This window comes from Salmo salar, chromosome ssa17 (assembly GCF_905237065.1).
Source record: "Salmo salar chromosome ssa17, Ssal_v3.1, whole genome shotgun sequence".
NCBI classification, from domain to species: Eukaryota; Metazoa; Chordata; class Actinopteri; order Salmoniformes; family Salmonidae; genus Salmo; species Salmo salar.
Window position 1 is genome coordinate 58,914,912 of NC_059458.1, and position 18,995 is coordinate 58,933,906.

At 42.0% G+C, this 18,995-nt stretch overlaps 1 protein-coding gene across 4 annotated transcripts in view; it reads right to left on the reverse strand.

Moving 5' to 3' along the window:
- The window catches only part of LOC106576194 (scm-like with four MBT domains protein 2), a 56,024-nt gene extending 40,355 nt beyond the window's left edge, over positions 1-15,669 (reverse strand). For all 4 annotated transcript variants that reach the window (XM_045699840.1, XM_045699838.1, XM_045699839.1 and 1 more), the window contains exons 1-5: positions 15,562-15,669; positions 10,970-11,023; positions 10,407-10,589; positions 6,929-7,023; positions 3,325-3,565 (exon numbers count right to left, since the gene is read on the reverse strand). In XM_045699840.1, the coding sequence (XP_045555796.1) occupies positions 3,325-3,565; positions 6,929-7,023; positions 10,407-10,497 (427 nt within the window). In that variant the 5' untranslated portion in view covers positions 10,498-10,589; positions 10,970-11,023; positions 15,562-15,669. The remainder of the gene's footprint in view (positions 1-3,324; positions 3,566-6,928; positions 7,024-10,406; positions 10,590-10,969; positions 11,024-15,561) is intronic.
- Between the last annotated feature and the right edge of the window lie 3,326 nt (positions 15,670-18,995).

An 18,995-nucleotide genomic window follows, 5' to 3' on the forward strand; every position in this document is an offset into this window, starting at 1 on the left:
GGTAAAGTCCAGCTACGGGTGTTGTATTATACTAGGAGGTCAGGTAAAGTCCAGCTACAGGTGATGTATTATACTAGGTCAGGTAAAGTCCAGCTACAGGTCTTGTATTATTCTTGGAGGTCAGGCAAAGTCCAGCTACGGGTGTTGTATTATATTCGGAGGTCAGGTAAAGTCCAGCTACTGGTGTTGTATTATATTAAGGGTCAGGTAAAGTCCAGCTACAGGTGTTGTATTATACCAGGAGGTCAGGTAAAGTCCAGCTACAGGTGTAGTATTATACTAGGAGGTCAGGTAAAGTCCAGCTACAGGTGTTGTATTATACTAGGAGGTCAGGTAAAGTCCAGCTACAGGTGTTGCATTATACTAGGAGGTCAGGTAAAGTCCAGCTACAGGTGTTGCATTATACTAGGAGGTCAGGTAAAGTCCAGCTACAGGTGTTCTATTGTATTCGGAGGTCAGGTAAAGTCCAGCTACGGGTGTTGTATTATTCTAGAGGTCTGGTAAAGTCCAGCTACAGGTGTTGTATTATACTAGGAGGTCAGGTAAAGTCCAGCTACAGGTGATGTATTATACTAGGTCAGGTAAAGTCCAGCTACAGGTTTTGTATTGTATTCGGAGGTCAGGTAAAGTCCAGCTACGGGTGTTGTATTATACTAGGAGGTCAGGTAAAGTCCAGCTACGGGTGTTGTATTATACTAGGAGGTCAGGTAAAGTCCAGCTACAGGTGATGTATTATACTAGGAGGTCAGGTAAAGTCCAGCTACGGGTGTTGTATTATATTAAGGGTCAGGTAAAGTCCAGCTACAGGTGTTGTATTATACTAGGAGGTCAGGTAAAGTCCAGCTACAGGTGTTGTATTATACTAGGAGGTCAGGTAAAGTCCAGCTACGGGTGTTGCACTATACTAGGAGGTCAGGTAATGTCCAGCTACAGGTGTTGTATTACACTAGGAGGTCAGGTAAAGTCTAGCTTCAGGTGTTGTATTATACTAGGAGGTCAGGTAAAGTCCAGCTACAGGTCTTGTATTATTCTTGTAGGTCAGGCAAAGTCCAGCTACGGGTGTTGTATTATATTAAGGGTCAGGTAAAGTCCAGCTACAGGTGATGTATTATTCTTGGAGGTCAGGTAAAGTCCAGCTACAGGCATTTTATTATACTAGGAGGTCAGGTAAAGTCCAGCTACAGGTGTTGTATTATACTAGGAGGTCAGGTAAAGTCCAGCTACAGGTGTTGCATTATACTAGGAGGTCAGGTAAAGTCCAGCTACAGGTGTTGCATTATACTAGGAGGTCAGGTAAAGTCCAGCTACAGGTGTTGCATTATACTAGGAGGTCAGGTAAAGTCCAGCTACAGGTGTTGCATTATACTAGGAGGTCAGGTAAAGTCCAGCTACAGGTGTTCTATTATACTAGGAGGTCAGGTAAAGTCCAGCTACAGGTGTTCTATTGTATTCGGAGGTCAGGTAAAGTCCAGCTACGGTGTTGTATTATACTAGAGGACAGGTAAAGTCCAGCTACGGGTGTTGTATTATACGAGGAGGTCAGGTAAAGTCCAGCTACAGGTGATGTATTATACTAGGTCAGGTAAAGTCCAGCTACAGGTTTTGTATTGTATTCGGAGGTCAGGTAAAGTCCAGCTACGGGTGTTGTATTATACTAGGAGGTCAGGTAAAGTACAGCTACGGGTGTTGTATTATACTAGGAGGTCAGGTAAAGTCCAGCTACAGGTGATGTATTATACTAGGAGGTCAGGTAAAGTCCAGCTACGGGTGTTGTATTATATTAAGGGTCAGGTAAAGTCCAGCTACAGGTGTTGTATTATACTAGGAGGTCAGGTAAAGTCCAGCTACAGGTGTTGTATTATACTAGGAGGTCAGGTAAAGTCCAGGTACAGGTGTTGTATTATACTAGGAGGTCAGGTAAAGTCCAGCTACAGGTGTTGCATTATACTTGGAGGTCAGGTAAAGTCCAGCTACAGGTGTTGCATTATACTAGGAGGTCAGGTAAAGTCCAGCTACAGGTGTTGCATTATACTAGGAGGTCAGGTAAAGTCCAGCTACGGGTGTTGTATTATACTAGGAGGTCAGGTAAAGTCTAGCTACAGGTGTTGTGTTATACTAGGAAGGTCAGGTAAAGTCTAGGAGGTCAAGGAAAGTCCAGCTACAGGTGTTGTATTATACGTGGAGGTCAAGTAAAGTCCAGCTACAGGTGTTGCATTTTAATACGAGGTCAGGTAATGTCCAGCTACAGGTGTTGTATTATACTAGGAGGTCAGGTAAAGTCCAGCTATAGGTGTTGTGTTATACTAAGAGGTCAGGTAAAGTCCAGCTACAGGTGATGTATTATACTAGGAGGTCAGGTAAAGTCCAGCTACGGGTGTTGTATTATATTAAGGGTCAGGTAAAGTCCAGCTACAGGTGTTGTATTATACTAGGAGGTCAGGTAAAGTCCATCTACAGGTGTTGTATTATACTAGGAGGTCAGGTAAAGTCCAGCTACAGGTGTTGCATTATACTAGGAGGTCAGGTAAAGTCCAGGTACAGGTGTTGTATTATACTAGGAGGTCAGGTAAAGTCCAGCTACGGGTGTTGTATTATATTAAGGGTCAGGTAAAGTCCATCTACAGGTGTTGTATTATACTAGGAGGTCAGGTAAAGTCCAGGTACAGGTGTTGTATTATACTAGGAGGTCAGGTAAAGTCCAGCTACAGGTGTTGCATTATACTTGGAGGTCAGGTAAAGTCCAGCTACAGGTGTTGCATTATACTAGGAGGTCAGGTAAAGTCCAGCTACAGGTGTTGCATTATACTAGGAGGTCAGGTAAAGTCCAGCTACGGGTGTTGTATTATACTAGGAGGTCAGGTAAAGTCTAGCTACAGGTGTTGTGTTATACTAGGAAGGTCAGGTAAAGTCTAGGAGGTCAAGGAAAGTCCAGCTACAGGTGTTGTATTATACGCGGAGGTCAAGTAAAGTCCAGCTACAGGTGTTGCATTTTAATACGAGGTCAGGTAATGTCCAGCTACAGGTGTTGTATTATACTAGGAGGTCAGGTAAAGTCCAGCTATAGGTGTTGTGTTATACTAAGAGGTCAAGTAAAGTCCAGCTACAGGTGTTTTATTAAACTAGGAGGTCAGGTAAAGTCCAGCTACATGTGTGTTCAGTATTTGAGCTATAAAGCCGCAGATGAAGAGGGTGTTTATTCACTATAGGCTAAGATGTGTGTATTCAAGTGTAAAACGCAAATATAAAAGTGTGTGTGATAAAATATTAACTCACAGCCCCGTGTGTGTATGTGCGTACGTGCGTGTTCCCAGGTGGTGCCCCTACCTTCAGGGGGTTGGAGGGTCTTGTTGTTCTGGGTGCACCAGCCTACTGGGTGGAGTTCGGCAGTCATGACATCACACCAGAAGTCGGCCTTGCGGTCATCTCCGTAGCCACTGAAGCGCAGCAGCAGCAGCTGGCTGCAGGTGGTGACGATGGTGGCCACCCAGTAAGTGTCTGGCCTGCTCTTATTGGCCACCTCCAGCTTCATCCCCGGCTGGAAGCTGCTCTGTAGGCTGATGTCCACCTGCGAGGACCAATCAAAGAGCACCATGTCACACAAGAGCCCGCCCTCACTGACACTGATAGGTGAGCTTGATTCTAATGGGCTTGCACTTAAGAGGTAAATCAAGTGCAATGGGCGAGATAATGCACATCTATACATTGACGTTCTAAAGTGGAAGACACCACAGCTCTACATGCAAAATGAGGGATGATAGACAGAATAAAACACAGGTGGGCAACATGTAATGAACAGGTCATTTGTAAAATCTCCCCACCCACGCTATCTGTTTATGAATCTGTTTGTTCACAAGGGTCAAGGGTTCTTTAAAGTTCCACTGATCTTTCAACCACTTACGGACAGTGACTCACAGAGGGAACATGAGGACGAGAGCAAGAGCGAGAACATATCTAAAGGGCTAGTACCAGGAAATGGATAATGTAATGTGTTTCAACCATAGCCACAGGCTGCACTCACACATATCTAAAACCAATTACATAAAACACAACACACAAAAGCACGCACGCGCACACACTGCCTGTGCTACTGGAAAAAAGCCAACATCTTAGAACTAAAAACAATGCAAATGGGCTCATGACTTCCTGATAAAAACAAAGCAAATATGCTGTATCACACAGGATGGCTTATGTAAGAGAGGCAGAGGCAGAGAGACAGAGACAAAGACAGAAGACAGAGAGAGAGAGACATAGAGAGAGAGACCATGAGAGAGAGACCCCACAATGAATCACTTTTTCAATTGGCACTAGGTCTGTTGAGAGCATGAGAGATATTTCACTATTTCACATTTTCAGGGGAAATCATGCTCTTTTTCCTGTGACTCAGTCCACTTACCAACAACACTCCCATTGAAATATGGGCAATCTGGGCAATCACAATAACAAAAAACTGGCAATCACATCAGCGCAACCCTCATGGACTTCACACACAGAGCTTGAGCCCGCTTAAACTGGCATCTATGAAATCAGTCAACATCATTAAACCCACTGAAAGTCTACTTCCATACTGTATGCTCCTTTCTTTCTGCTACATTATGTAGGACTACTTATGCATTCCCTTTTCCCATAGTCCCTTGCAGCTGTGTGGCGGGCCTCCTGAAGATAAGCCTGATAAACATCTGTTCTCACTACTACTACTGGCAGTCTGACACTACACCAGGCAAGACAGGGGAGTACTTTAACATATAAGGCAGGGGTATTCAACTCTTACCCTACGAGGTCCAGAGCCTGCTGGTTTTCTGTTCTACCTGATAATTAATTGCACCCACCTGGTGTCCCAGGTCTAAATCAGTCCCTTAGAGGGGACCAATGAAAAACGGCAGTGGCACTGGTTTCGAGGTCCAGAGTTGAGTTTGACGGATATAAGGTATACATGCCTTTTTCCATCTTTTTCCAACTTCCATGGAGCCTGAGTCATAATCTCTGAGTAATTGTGTGGGTTGTGTTCAGGCCGGCTGGTCTGGTGTGGTTTGGTGTGGGTTGGATTAAATGGAATCAATGCTAAATGTCACACAGGAATTTACGTGTGTATGACGCCAAAATAGACATACACTGTGTACAGCACATTGGCGAAAGTATTCAGACCCCTTCCCTTTTCCCACATTCTGTTAGGTTACAGCCTTATTCAAAAATGGATAAAATAAATAAAAATCCTCATCAATCTACAGACAATACCCCAGAATGACAAAGCAAAAACATGTTTTTAGAAATTCTTGCAAATATATTAAAAATTAAAACATAAATACCTTATTTACATAAGTATTCAGACCCTTTGCTATGAGACTCGAAATTGAGCTCAGGTGCATCCTGTTTCCATTGATCATCCTTGAGATGTTTCTATAACTTGATTGGAGGCCACCTGTGGTAAATTCCATTGATTGGACATAATTTGGAAAGGCACATGACTGTCCACAGTTGACAGTGCATATCAGAGCAAAAAACAAGCCATGAGGTAGAAGGAATTTTCAGTAGGTGCTCCAAGATAGGATTAGGTCGAGGCACAGATCTGGGGAAGAGTACCAAAAAAGGTCTGCAGCATTGAAGGTCCCCAAAATTAAATGTAAGAAGTTTGGAACCGCCAAGACTCTTCCTAGAGCTGGCCAAACTGAGCAATCGGGTGAGAAGGGCCTTGGTCAGGGAGGTGACCAAGAACCCGATGGTCACTCTGACAAAGCGCCAAAGTTCCTCTGTGGAGATGGGTGAACCTTCCAGAAGGACAATCATCTCTGCAGCACTCCACCAATCAGGCCTTCATGGTAGAGTGGCTGGACGGAAGCCACTCCTCAGTAAAAGGCACCACAGCCCACTTTGAGTTTGCCAAAAGGCACCTAGAAGACTTTCAGACCATGAGAAACTAGATTCTCTGGTTTGATGAAACCAAGATTGAACTCTTTGGCCTGAATGCCAAGTGTCACGTCTGGAGGAAACCTGGCACCATCCCTATGGTGAAGCATGGTGGTGGCAGCATCATGCTGTGGGGATGTTTTTCAGCGACAGGGACTGGGAGACTACTCAGGATGGAGGGAAAGATGAACGGAGCAAAGTACAGAGAGCTCCTTGATTTAAACTTGCTCCAGAGCGCTCAGGACCTCAGACTGGGGCGAAGGTTCACCTTCCAACAGGACAACGTCCCTAAGCACACAGCCAAAATAACGCAGGAGTGGCTTCGGCACGAAGCCTCTGAAAGTCCTTGAGTGGCCCAGCCAGAGCCCGCACTTGAACCCAATTGAACATCTCTGCAGAGACCGGAAAATAGCTGTGCAGCAACGCTCCCCAACCAACCTGACAGAGCTTGAGAGGATCTGTGGAGAATAATGGGAGAAACTCCCAAAATACAGGTGTGCCAAGCTTGTAGCGTCATATCCATGAAGACGAGGCTGTAATTGCTGCCAAAGGAGCTTCAACAAAGTACTGAGTAAAGGGTCTGAATACCAATGTAAATGTGGTATTTCCGTTTTTTCTTTGTCATTATGGGGTATTGTGTGTAGATTGATGAGAGAAAAAAACAATTTAATCCATTTTAGAATAAGGCTGTAACGTAACAAAATGTGGAACAATTCAAGGGGTCTGAATACTTTCCGAATGCACAGACGCAACAATGACGACGCAGGGTATGTTATCTCTGGTATGCGAGTCTCAGTCAACAGCAGTGACTCTGAATATGTGACTGTATTTGTATTTGTGGTCTTCAGCAAGTAAGTCATGACTGGGCCTATGAGCCTAACTACACTGTGTTTAACATCATTAGCTAAAGTACATTCTCACTCAAACACATGTTTAAAGGGATTTGCGTGATTGCCACTCATTCAATAACAGTATTTACAAGATGTTGTGGGGGTTATGGAAATATAAACGTGTGCTTCTCACTCACATGTTTGAAAGCGGTGTGGGGTGCAGCGGTCGCCCCCGTCTCCTCTAGGTACTCCTCCCAATTAAAGTCTGCCTCTTCCTCCATGGAGTCCACGTCTGATAGGAAGAAAGCGCTGTCAATCACTTTGACTGACACCAACCCAGTCACAAAACATTAAAAATCACCATAAAAACAAGCATCACAGCATCACACTCAATAATGACATGTTTTATTTCATTAAATAGCAGAAACAAAATAAGTCAGTCGACATTCATACCGGTTATAGACTAGGGTGATATTGTCTATATGAATGCAGCTGCCACTGTATTGAAGCCATTGGATGCAGTTATTATTTATTGCAGGCGATAGGTTCAATACACATCACTGTGTTCTGTATCAAAGTTCGGTTCACACTGTGAACCCGAATGAACACATTCAAAAATCAAATAAACACTAGCCCTATAGGCTTTCAGAGGTCCCGTGTGGCTCAGTTGGTAGATCATGGGCCTTGCAACACCAGGGTTGTGGGTTTGATTCCTGCCGTGGACCAGTACGGGTGGAAAATGTATGCACTCACTTCTTTGCTGCGTTGTAGGCCTATGTCACTTTACTAAATCTGAGCTGCAATCTTTTTCTCTGTCTATTCCGTTCAAACAACTCAAGCCTATGCGCACGTTGTAATCCAAATTAAAATCTTAATTGGCTCATTTCAAACTGTCCTTTGGTGAGGCGCAGCTGGGAGCTAGTTCTGTACGATGGTGAGTGGTGGGGGTCGATAAACCAGAATTGGGGGATCCTCCATCATCGTTTAAATCTCCAGTTTGGGAAGATTTTGGCTTCCCAGTAGATTACAACGCAGATGGACAGAGAGTTGTGGATAAAACGTTAACAGTATGTCGCCACTGCTCAACGAGAATGGCCTATACATCTGCCAACACCTCCAATATGTTGACATACGCTGACATCACCCCAGCATACCGGAGCAAGACGGAAGCGCAAAGAAACTCAACATCGTCTCACCTCTGCATTCAAGCATTCCTTGGCAGCTGATTCTGACTGGGCCAAAGAAATTACAGGAGTGATAGGTAGACTATGTTTATATTTTTTTAGTCTTTGGTTTATAGCTGTAGATGTGCACCCATTCTCGGTGGTTGAGAACAGAGGGTTTCAGCACCTCGTGAAAGTGCTCGAGCAACGTTACAAACTTCCCTCTTGCATTCATTTCAGCAAACAGGTAGTACCCGCTCTATATAAGCAAGCCAAAGCTTTCAATGAATTGGCCAATGCACACTGTAAAGGCACTTAACAGTGACAGCCCATTACATTACCCCGGAATGGGAGCTGTCCCATGCTACAGACAAGCCCTCTTTCTGAGAGTCACAACTGTGCATCTGGCACTTAAAGAGGCAGTGTCATGGTGCGTTCGAAACCAAGTGGGAAGTGGGAATATACCACATATGACTGGAAACAATCCAATTGAACAGCTCTCCAACTGTTAATTACTAGTGGGAAACTCGTCTATCATCCTGAGCACCCACTTCTCCGACATGGTGACCTCTGATGTCACCTACTAAGGAAATGGCCTTTATAACAGTATTATTTGCAGTTAAAATAAATCCATTATTGTGATTTTTGAACTCTAATTTCTTGGATGTGTAGTTTAATGTGTATAGTGTATTTTTATGTGTATTCTTGTGCTAAACAGGGCTCATCTGGAACAGAGATCTTGGTCTTAGCCTCGACTCCCTGTCAAAATAAAGGTTAAATCAAATTCAAGTAAAATACAATGCAGTGGAGAAAAAGCAATGAAACAAGAATAATGTTGTAAGTAAAACAGAATATTTCCTCAGTCCCTAGCGAAAGAGTCGAGTGGAATACAGTTTGCGTGGAGTGGGGAAAAAAATGTGTACGCCTTCATTCTGCAACGATCAAAGTCACGGTGTAAACAGATACATCATAATAAGCATAACATACAGATTTAATGAGACAAGCAGGGTGAGATCTGATCACACACACCAATGTCATTTCTCTAAATCTACGGGGAAGGAACTTTATAAAGAACACAGCAGGAACCAGCTGAAATGCAGTTCAGTCTCTTTTCAACCATCCAAAATTAGGTCACTTGAAAATGTATCTGATCTTTAGTGAGTTTTATGTGTGTGTGTGTGCATTTGTGTGTGTGTGTGTTCCAGGTCTTACATAATTCCACTAATGTTTCTCCTCAAGGTGAGAGCTGTTTAATTTGCCCGTGGGAGACTGTTACTTGGACAAGGTATAATGTGTTTTCTCTCTGTGTGTGTGTGTGTGTGTGTGTGTGTGTGTGTGTGTGTGTGTGTGTGTGTGTGTGTGTGTGTGTGTGTGTGTGTGTGTGTGTGTGTGTGTGTGTGTGTGCGTGCGTGCGTGCGTGCGTGCGTGCGTGCGTGTGTGTGTGCGTGTGTGCGCGTGTGTGTGTGTGTGTGTGTGTGTGAGAATCTGCATCTCTTGTTCCTGCTGTGTGGTTTCTCCCCTCCAGGCTGTGTCTCATGGGACTTTGTGTGTGGGACTAAACCTGCACTAATGAGAGAGAAGAAACTACCAGTTGTTGCAGTCGGGGGGTTTCTGAAAAGAATCTGCTAGGGTTGCACTTCTCCTTTATACATAGTAGTGTGTGTGTGTGTGTGTGTGTGTGTGTGTGTGTGTGTGTGTGTGTGTGTGTGTGTGTGTGTGTGTGTGTGTGTGTGTGTGTGTGTGTGTGTTTGTGTGTTCACACTCCCCATCCCCAGACCTTTACAAAGGCTATGACATCATACCTTCCAGTATCCATCTCCACCTCATTCAAAGGGGTTATGTTACGAACGGTGCTTTTAACAAAAAGTAATCTTGTATTTGGGATTTAGAAAAGCACTTTAAAAATCCTTAAAAATATGTTTTACAATTAAAAAGATCTTAGATCAACCGTAGTGTTGAGAAAATGCTCCTAGGTGAGTTGCATTTCCTCTTTCCTGTCCGCCCGACAAAACTTTCCTGTTTTCTATTTCTTTTAATCCGAGTTCCACTTTTCCAGTCTGTTCATCTGATAAGAAGCACCTTGTCGGGCTGAACATTACAGAACCAGGAAGTGAACACAGGAAAACAATGACAGAGAGACTATGACTCTACAGTCAGCTCATACATCCCCACACCACTGACCAGGTAAACCGGACCAGATTCTCTCACAGCTTGACACAGCGGCTGCTGCAGATTCCTGCTGAATAATCAAAACAAAAGAATAACCCTGCACTACACGCATTCTGAGACCTGGATGAAGGTCAATAATGGTGTGGCATGTCAAAAGGAATGGGAAAAATTGGAAAATGGCTGCTTTTCAATGCAATCACTGAGCATTCTGAAACCACAACCCCCTGTTGTGATTGTGATACAATGGAGATAAACGGTTGTGCGCTTCACGTGTCATCAAACAATGGCAGACAAAAAATGAGGAAGGGATCGAAGATTAAAAAGCGTAGGTAAAATCCCTCACCTGAGTACACCCGTTCTTCTCTCCCATTGGTCGGGCTGTGGGATTTCCCCGCGGAGAGGGCCAACGGCCTGTCCTGTGGGCGGGACTGCATCCTGCTCTCTTCCGGGTAACCTTTACCCTTTTACCCTTTGTCCGTCTGTCTTCAGACTCCTCAGTCTTCACTGCATCTCCCCCATTCCTCCACTGTGTCACACAAAGGGGGAGTTAAAGTAGGAATGGAGCATTAAAATCCATATATTGTCCATCTAAACTGTAACGAAAGACAATATGACCATTTATTTCAGACCATACAGATGAGAAAAAATAAGAAACCCACACACTGCTCTTGATGGCGCCAATGCTCTTTAATAAGCTTTAAGTACCGGCCTCAAGGCCTTCATCAGAGCTTTTGAAAATGTATTAGCACCCTTATGTAGACATAGCCCCACCCACATCCGTTCCATGAATCGAATGGGGTTGGGCTCGAGGGAAAATAAGTAAGTGTTACCAAATATAACAATGTGCATTTCATAAATATTAGAATAAAGTGTGTACCACAAACCACAATGAGGACATCGACTCACCAGGCAAGTTTTCATAAATCATTGGGTACAGCGCCAGAAAAACGTCAGAGTAATCTGAAATGGGGGAATTAATTCATGTTCACATTTACAACATAACATACATTAGGCATTTCATCATTAAGACCTTTAGAAAATAATGTCAGGAGGGTGAAAATCCAAAAACATTCTCTTTTGCTCAGTATTATTTATATCACATCCCCTGTCTGATATCTTAACTTTCTCTATGCTACAAAATCTAAAGGTAGAAATGTCATGTTTTGATCATTAAAATGTACTGCGACTGGATAATCCCTGTCGTTTCTCCTGATTGAACTTTAATGGTCACTAATACTCTGTATGAGAGAACGAGAGGTTTTACCTACATAACAGCCCACCATACAGATAGAACAGCCTCTGTTCTACTAATTATATTTGTACAGCACGGTGTATTTCTATGTCTCTGCTTGGTACAGTCTACGAGAGCAATGTGCAGTTTCTGCTGTTCTGGATTTGCATACCTCAGCACAGCTCTTCAGCCACAAGAGATAACCAATCACAGTTGAAATAAGGTAGAAGAACAGGACCGACACACGCCACAAAGATCAGCGTTACATAAACCATTACGAAAGAAGAGGTATTTCAAATGACTTGAATCGCTCATATAGGAATCATAACGCTTAGTCATAATTTACTCATAATTGTGTTTTATCTAAAAGATCTTAGAGAAAAACATACTAAATATTCTCCTATTGTTTTTCCACTCTGTCTCTTTGCCAGATCACATGGTTACAATTGTGATATTTTGGGATAACTGCCATTTCGCTCAGCCTCCGCAATGACTCACTGTAACTGCACGCACTTCCATCAAATGTTCAATTAACCCTGATTCATAGAGCAGATTCATACCAATGCCCTTCAATCAAACTAATACACAAAAACAACTATCTGCAGACTTCGCAAATTTGCCTAAGCATTCAATGGGGATTCAAAAGAGCAATAGGCAATGTTATGTGCTTGTCATCGTGCGTTTTTATAGCATGAGGAACATCATTGGAAATGCATTTAAATCAACTCGATGCATAATTGCATAGCTGTGTACTTTCACAACATGTAAGCCTTCTGAATGTGTCCTCTGTCACGCAGGGATCCGAACACACATATATCCATAGCGTAAACAACAAGCTGGACTAATTGGACTCCCATGACGCTGCCCCCTCTCCCTCTACACTCAGCCTGATAGTCCACATGCTCCGGGACGTAGATATAGGCTCCATCTACTGACTTTAGTCCAGAAACTATCAGAGATCACAGTCCGCAGGGTCCATTAAATAACTAACATGTAGTATAAACCACAATGTCTCGGACACAATCAGAGAAAATCACAGATTTACATGTAGGTTTACTGGATAAAGAGAACCGGGCAACTTATCTCACAGACAGAGGGTCACATATCCCAGAAATGTTCTCAATTATTTAAATCGAAAACGTTCACTATTATAGCATTCAGTCAGGAGGATCTAAAGCTGCGTTTGCACAGGCAGTCCAATTCTGATATATTTTTTCACTAATTGTTAAAAAAAAAGCAGCCTAACTAAACCACTAAATTAAAACATATTGGTCCATACTTGTCCCCTGTATCCCAGTGAGCAGCCCAGATTGGATCCTGGGGATTAGATTGATCTGTGTGTTAATCTGAGATGCAGGTCTTTCCTGGTTAAAACCTCATCAGATTGAGATGGAGGGGGCGGTGTTATGGGTTAGCCCGAATGAGTCCAGTAGACGCCACACGCGTCCCTTAGCTGCCTTTCTCTAAAACCCCAACCAGGACAATAGAAAGATTTAATGGGGAATGAACAGATTAACTAACACTATTTGGGCTGGGTGTGTCCTTCCTTATCTCCCGTCATGTTTTTGTTTGTAGGTATCAAAATATGACACAATTTATTCTGTTACTGTAGTGTTAAGGGCTTAATGTAGTTTTATAGACTAAATGTAGTGTTATAGATTTAAGATTAATGATCTCTCAACGATTTCTACACTTCTGTTTTATCACTCACTATGTAACCTACAATATTACATCCAATGAGAGATTTCATGATTTCTCAGTATCTATGATGTATTAGTATAATATATCAGTAGAATATAGTGTCTTGTCTCTATGGCTCATCTAGCCTGGTGTGTTCCTTAAACAGCCTGTGATGCTGGGTGAGATAAGCTGACTGAGATATTTAAAAGACTGAAGAGCAAACAACTGCCCCAGGCAGGCAGACAGACAGACAGACAGACAGACAGACAGACAGACAGACAGACAGACAGACAGGCCACAATGCACAGAGGCAATGAGAAAACATACCAATGGGCAGCCTACTGCCTACAACAGCAGCTTCAGGAAACTTCTCCAGCATCAAGCCATAGTTTGAGTAACATCACACCAGATGGTCTATATGATTACTTTTTCCATAAAATCAAAAATAATCGAAAATAGATTCAAATGGATCTTGTTTGATCTTATTCCAAATTTCGTGTCGCTTAATAAGATGTCTTTATCTTCTTTGAAGAAAAAATCATCCGATGTAGGCCAATCATTGGACAGCCTTTCTGCGCAGAGCACGTTGTGTCTGTTATGATGACTCTTATGCCACGTGATTCTCATTATCTCTCCTCCAGACATTGAGTTGCTCATGATCCGGTCAAAAGAAGAAAATATATATATTTTTAAACTCCCGTGATTCATTCATCCATATACCTCACTGAAGACTCTTAGTGGAGAAAACGAAATGTGGCTTTCTTTACATTGCAATTAATCTAGTCAGCCAGACACTTCCCATGAGCAATTGGCCTTTAGCCATTATTTCACCTAAAACTACAGCAGACACCTCTGAACTGATGATGTCAGGTCACAACCTTGACCTAATACATCCGTTTTCCATATCACTTTGTTATGTAAATCCTCGTGAAATATGTGTTAGTAATGTAAATTGTTCTTGGCTAATACAATTCTCTGTCTTCACTCACAGAGCGGTGCCAATCCATCAATGTTTCATCTGTTCTTCCTTTAGAACCTTATCAGGGACATTTACATACAATGGCATGTGCTATCAAAAGATCGATTATGAACGGCGCTGAGGAGCACATGAATAAAATCATCAATAACCATGCATCCTTGATCATCTTTACCCCTATACCATATCCCTGGACACTTCACAGGGGTTTACTGTAAAGAGGCGAGATCTTCTCCGTGATGTTGCTTGCTTCCATTCCATCTCTGCTACACCAGTACAAAGGCAAAACGATCTCACATGACAGCCACCGACCTACCGTGTGTTTTAGGGTATTATGGCAATACGCAGCCTGAATACGCATGAGTGCGCACATGCACATCACTGTTCATTCGGAAACGTGGCTTTATTTTTATATTCATTATGGAGCCGAATGTAATCCCGAAGAGGGATCATCAGAATAATGCGCAGCTAAACTCCGGATTTGCTGACCGCCCGCAATAAAAAATAAATAATGAAATGGATATATGCGCGGTTTAACCCAAGTAGAAACTTCATCATAGAAATTTGGCATAACGTCGGATTGGGAGAATTACCTCGTGCAATTTCACAATCATCCAGATTGGATGTTAAAACCTTGATGGATGATTAAAAAGACAAATGGAACCGTTCATCACACCATTATTCCATGTCTACTAAATAACGATACAAAAAAAATAGATTGTAACTGCTAATGCTGATAAAGTGAAACAGGAAATGTAGCTAGGCGTACTGTGCATTCGTGGGATACGGGTGTCACCAACGTCCTCTCCGTGCGTTACACAGTCAGTCATTTGTAGACGGCACTTCGCTAATGTACTTTGCACACAAAGTATTGCAGCGGAAAAAAACTCTAACCGTATTGCTAAACGTCTACTTCTAATTTAATTCATTAGAGCTTGTTAATGTGCATCAAAAGAAACTAAAACTGGACGGTTAACTGCAGTAATTTAATTTTTTCCTCATTCAAAGATTTTACATGCAGTTTTTTACACACCAAACCCCGCCATGTTGAAAGTGGTTTGACATATTGGCAATGTCCGGTATATTCCGATGCCATTGCGCACCTATGTGTGGAAAAAGCATGACACACTTACACGTTTAAACTGTAAATATGTACATTTAAAACGAAGCCAGGGGTGTGAACTTAACTATTTTAACGTTTTCAGTAGAAAGAAGACCGTTAGATGGAAATTCATTTATCACGCTTATTGAAATGTGTTTTTCCTATGCACGGCAAGCATTAAAATAAATGTTTATGTAACCAATTTATTTTGCATCAATGTTTACATTAAATAAAGAAAAACAATCATACTAACTAAATTTAAAGTGCCACGAAGCGACGTTCTCACCGCATGTGAAAGCTATAATTACGCACGTAAAAACACTTTGAACAACTTGGCTCCTGAATGCACCAGTATTTCTGTTTCTAGAGAAACAGCCTCGGGTAGGAATGGTTAAAGGTTTTAGCCAGGAAAAACCATTCACGGTAGATATTTGATCGAGAAAACGACGGCTCTGGATTAGTAACCTACATAAATATTTAAAGAAGCGTCAACCTGTCACCTGTCTTACCTTAATTATGTTTTTTTTCGCGTCAAATTTGCGAGCCTTTTTCGTTCGGTGGAAGCCAGCGAGCGACGTCTTCCAACTGCACAGCACAGAGCTCGTTCCAATATGGCATCTCACATCTGCGCATGTCCAAAAATCTTCAGATTATTTTCAAACCAACTCCTTCAATGACCTTTGGTGCAGTTACGAAATTTGTTCAGCCAATTATAAATAGAATGTCGAAGTAGGCTACCCACCCCCATATTTTAACCCCTCGGTCTTTCATAGCTGAAATACACAACACATAGTTATTGTTACCAGTGTGTTTACACAATGATGAAGCCACCATTTGTACACTTCTGAACCAAGTTTTTTATTTTATTTCATCTATATTCATTCTTATTTACAATGACGGCCTACCCCGGTCAAACCCTAACACGGACCACGCTGGGCAGATTGTGTCCGGCCCTATGGGACTCCCAATCACGGCCGGTTGTGATACAGCCTGGAATCGAACCAGGGTCTGTAGTGACGCCTCTAGCACTGAGATGCAGTGCCTTAGACCACTGCGCCACTCGGGAGTCCAATTCATGATAGATGCAATGACATTTCCGAATACGTTTTTTATTTTTATTGTCGAGACTAATTGTTTCATTGTTTTAAAAATGGGAATATGGGCTATCTTCTATTAAGGGTGTTTTTACATGTGAAATATAAGTGTCCAATACACAAATCCCAACAGAAACCAGTTGGCATACTGTATAGTCAAAGATAAAAACCTGTTTAAGCCTGGAGCCAAAAATGCTTGTCTGACAACTATTTGACATTCAAATAAATGAACCAACGTGTAGGTTTATGCATGTGCTACCCCCTTCTTTGAGAATTACATTGGCACTGTTTCTGACTTACAGTCGTGTCTTGACATACTAACCTTTTCTTTCGGTTAATTGTGTGTTTTTCTTAAGAATTAAGAATTATGCTATTCAACCTATAATGAAACGTAACTCAATGTTCAGTGTGCACGAGAGACAGTCTTACTGATTACAGGGGAATTCAGTGTAACATACTGCACAGAATTCGTATTCATTTGATGGTATTCATTTAAAAGATAAGATAAGTTAAAACGGTATCGGTTATTAACATCTCAATTTGTGTTGTTCTTGTAATGTTAGTGCATAATGTCAAAACGGTTTCCACTTGACTGAAAACTGAAAACGTTTATGCACTTTATTAAAACACTTAGAGCAGTCTACATGAGATAAAACCATTGACATGCATTGATAAGCAATGCATTGATAAAAGCGAGTATCTCATGATCATTCAGTCCGTCAACCAAACCCTTGTGATAATACGTCAACCAAACCTTTGTGTCCAGAAGAAAATGGGGGTATACGGGCTTCATATGGTCTCAGTTCGGCGCATGTCTCCAAAGTCCCAAACGGAAGGCGACTCAGCAAGGCATGAACGTTTTAAGTTCCCATCAATTGATTTGTATTATCAACCATAATATGATCAGGGTATCTTCATGACTATGTAACAAAAGCATCGCATTCAATGGATATTGCATTAGAAGCAGGCCTATTGTACAGTCACATTGTTGGGAATGCCTCGTGTACTGAAGTGGCTGTCATCCTTTTATTGTTCTCACTAAATGACACATATTTCACATGCCTACTCCATTTGGAAGATTGTCAATTTCATCCAATAATTGTTATAGCGTTCAAGCATTCCTGTAACGTTTACAGGTATTTCATACCAAAGTCGATGCTATCCTCTAGTGGCAGAGCGTGTGTAGGCCCAGTCGACACCTGCATGGGAATAGACAGACATGATGAGTGTATGAAATAACACATTTTGAACTGTCTTGAATTGAGTATCATACCTTATGAGGCTATTCTTTTCACTGAATAAATGTACATTAAAAATATGTATGATTGTTTGAAAACTATAGTTACAACAGTGTATTGTGGAGGTTTTAGGCGTTTAAAATGTCAGGCTATAATGTTTGGTATAGACTGTGAGTAAATCACTTGTTTTAAATTGCGGAACAATAATGCAAAATCTAAATTGCGCAATATAGGCCTACTTGTTGGATAATGATTTGGGGAACCCTGCAACCTCCTGCTGTCATCATCCCATAACAGTGCTAGAATGAATGAGCATCATCTTCCACTTGCAACTCTCAAACAAAAAAGCTGGCAGTCACTCAGATAGGCCTCCCGAATGGTCTGAGTTGCCTAGCCACCACCGGCGTCATCCGCACCCCTTCGGTGAAGCGAATGTCTCTCCGCGGCTTCGCCACTCGCGGTCCATCCCGGTGGAGGGAAGTGTGCGTGTGCACGTGGGGGTGAGGTGCTGGTAACAGATGGTTGGTTAGAAGCGCGCGGTTTGATCTGCCAGAGAAGAGGTTTTAACAGGTGCGCGGGGAACCGATTATCCTCCACGTGCGACGCATGCATTGCACGGGCCACTGCCCTTTGTCTGTGTGCCAGTCAGAAGAAAAGTGCTGTTTTGTCTCTACAACTCAATAACTCCCAAATTCATCTAGCCTGCCTTGAAAATGAACATGGAGTAGGCCTATCATAAACCATTGGATTTAATAAAATGCCATAGTCCTATTGCAAACCCATAGGCTATGGCTATAGATTGAATACGTTATTAATCAGTAATTAATTAGATTCCAACTCCCTCATTCCATAACTGGACAATGGTGGCTTCATGACTAGGTCCTGGCCATTCAAAGTCGGTTTTGCTTATTAACACTAGAAAGGATCCCACTTTGAGCCAATGAGCAGTTATTCTGACAGCAAAATAACAGTCATATAAATATATTTCATATACTATTGCAAAAATAATAATTTGGTTGTGTGTTATGAAGGCTTGGGTAACATTAGAATATGTTACCCAATAAAACAAATAAAATATCATTTTCATTGGTTTATGTTAGTGTAGGATATCCGTGTTGCACATGGACCAGTTATTCTTGGAAAAGGTGATATTTTGAAATAGAGCTCATCTCTTCAATTTTTAGAGTTATTTGGAAAAGGTAAGTGCTTTGGAAACCTCAGATTCTAATCTTTCTGATACTATATAGAAGTCAAAAGGTCTTACCTGCATGTAACTCTGTAGGAGCCTCAGAGGATTTGAAAAAGTCACTTTCGGGTGCTCTGTTTCCCTGCCTCTGTGTCAATTCCAACTAAACTGCATAAACTGCACTCTTTTCATATTCAATTTGACAATTGACAATATTTTTTACCATCACACTATTGTCAATTTAATATTGTCTTTAGGCTAAATCTATTATTAGATTTGTGAAATTATTTTCAATATAGTTTATGTGTAGTTTAGATGGGCCATCATCAGCTAAGCAGGCTGACTGCTGGTGAATGACTGGCGGTGAATGAGCGGTAGAAAGAAATACATGTCATTTTAAAACTGGATTTAACACAAATTCTGTT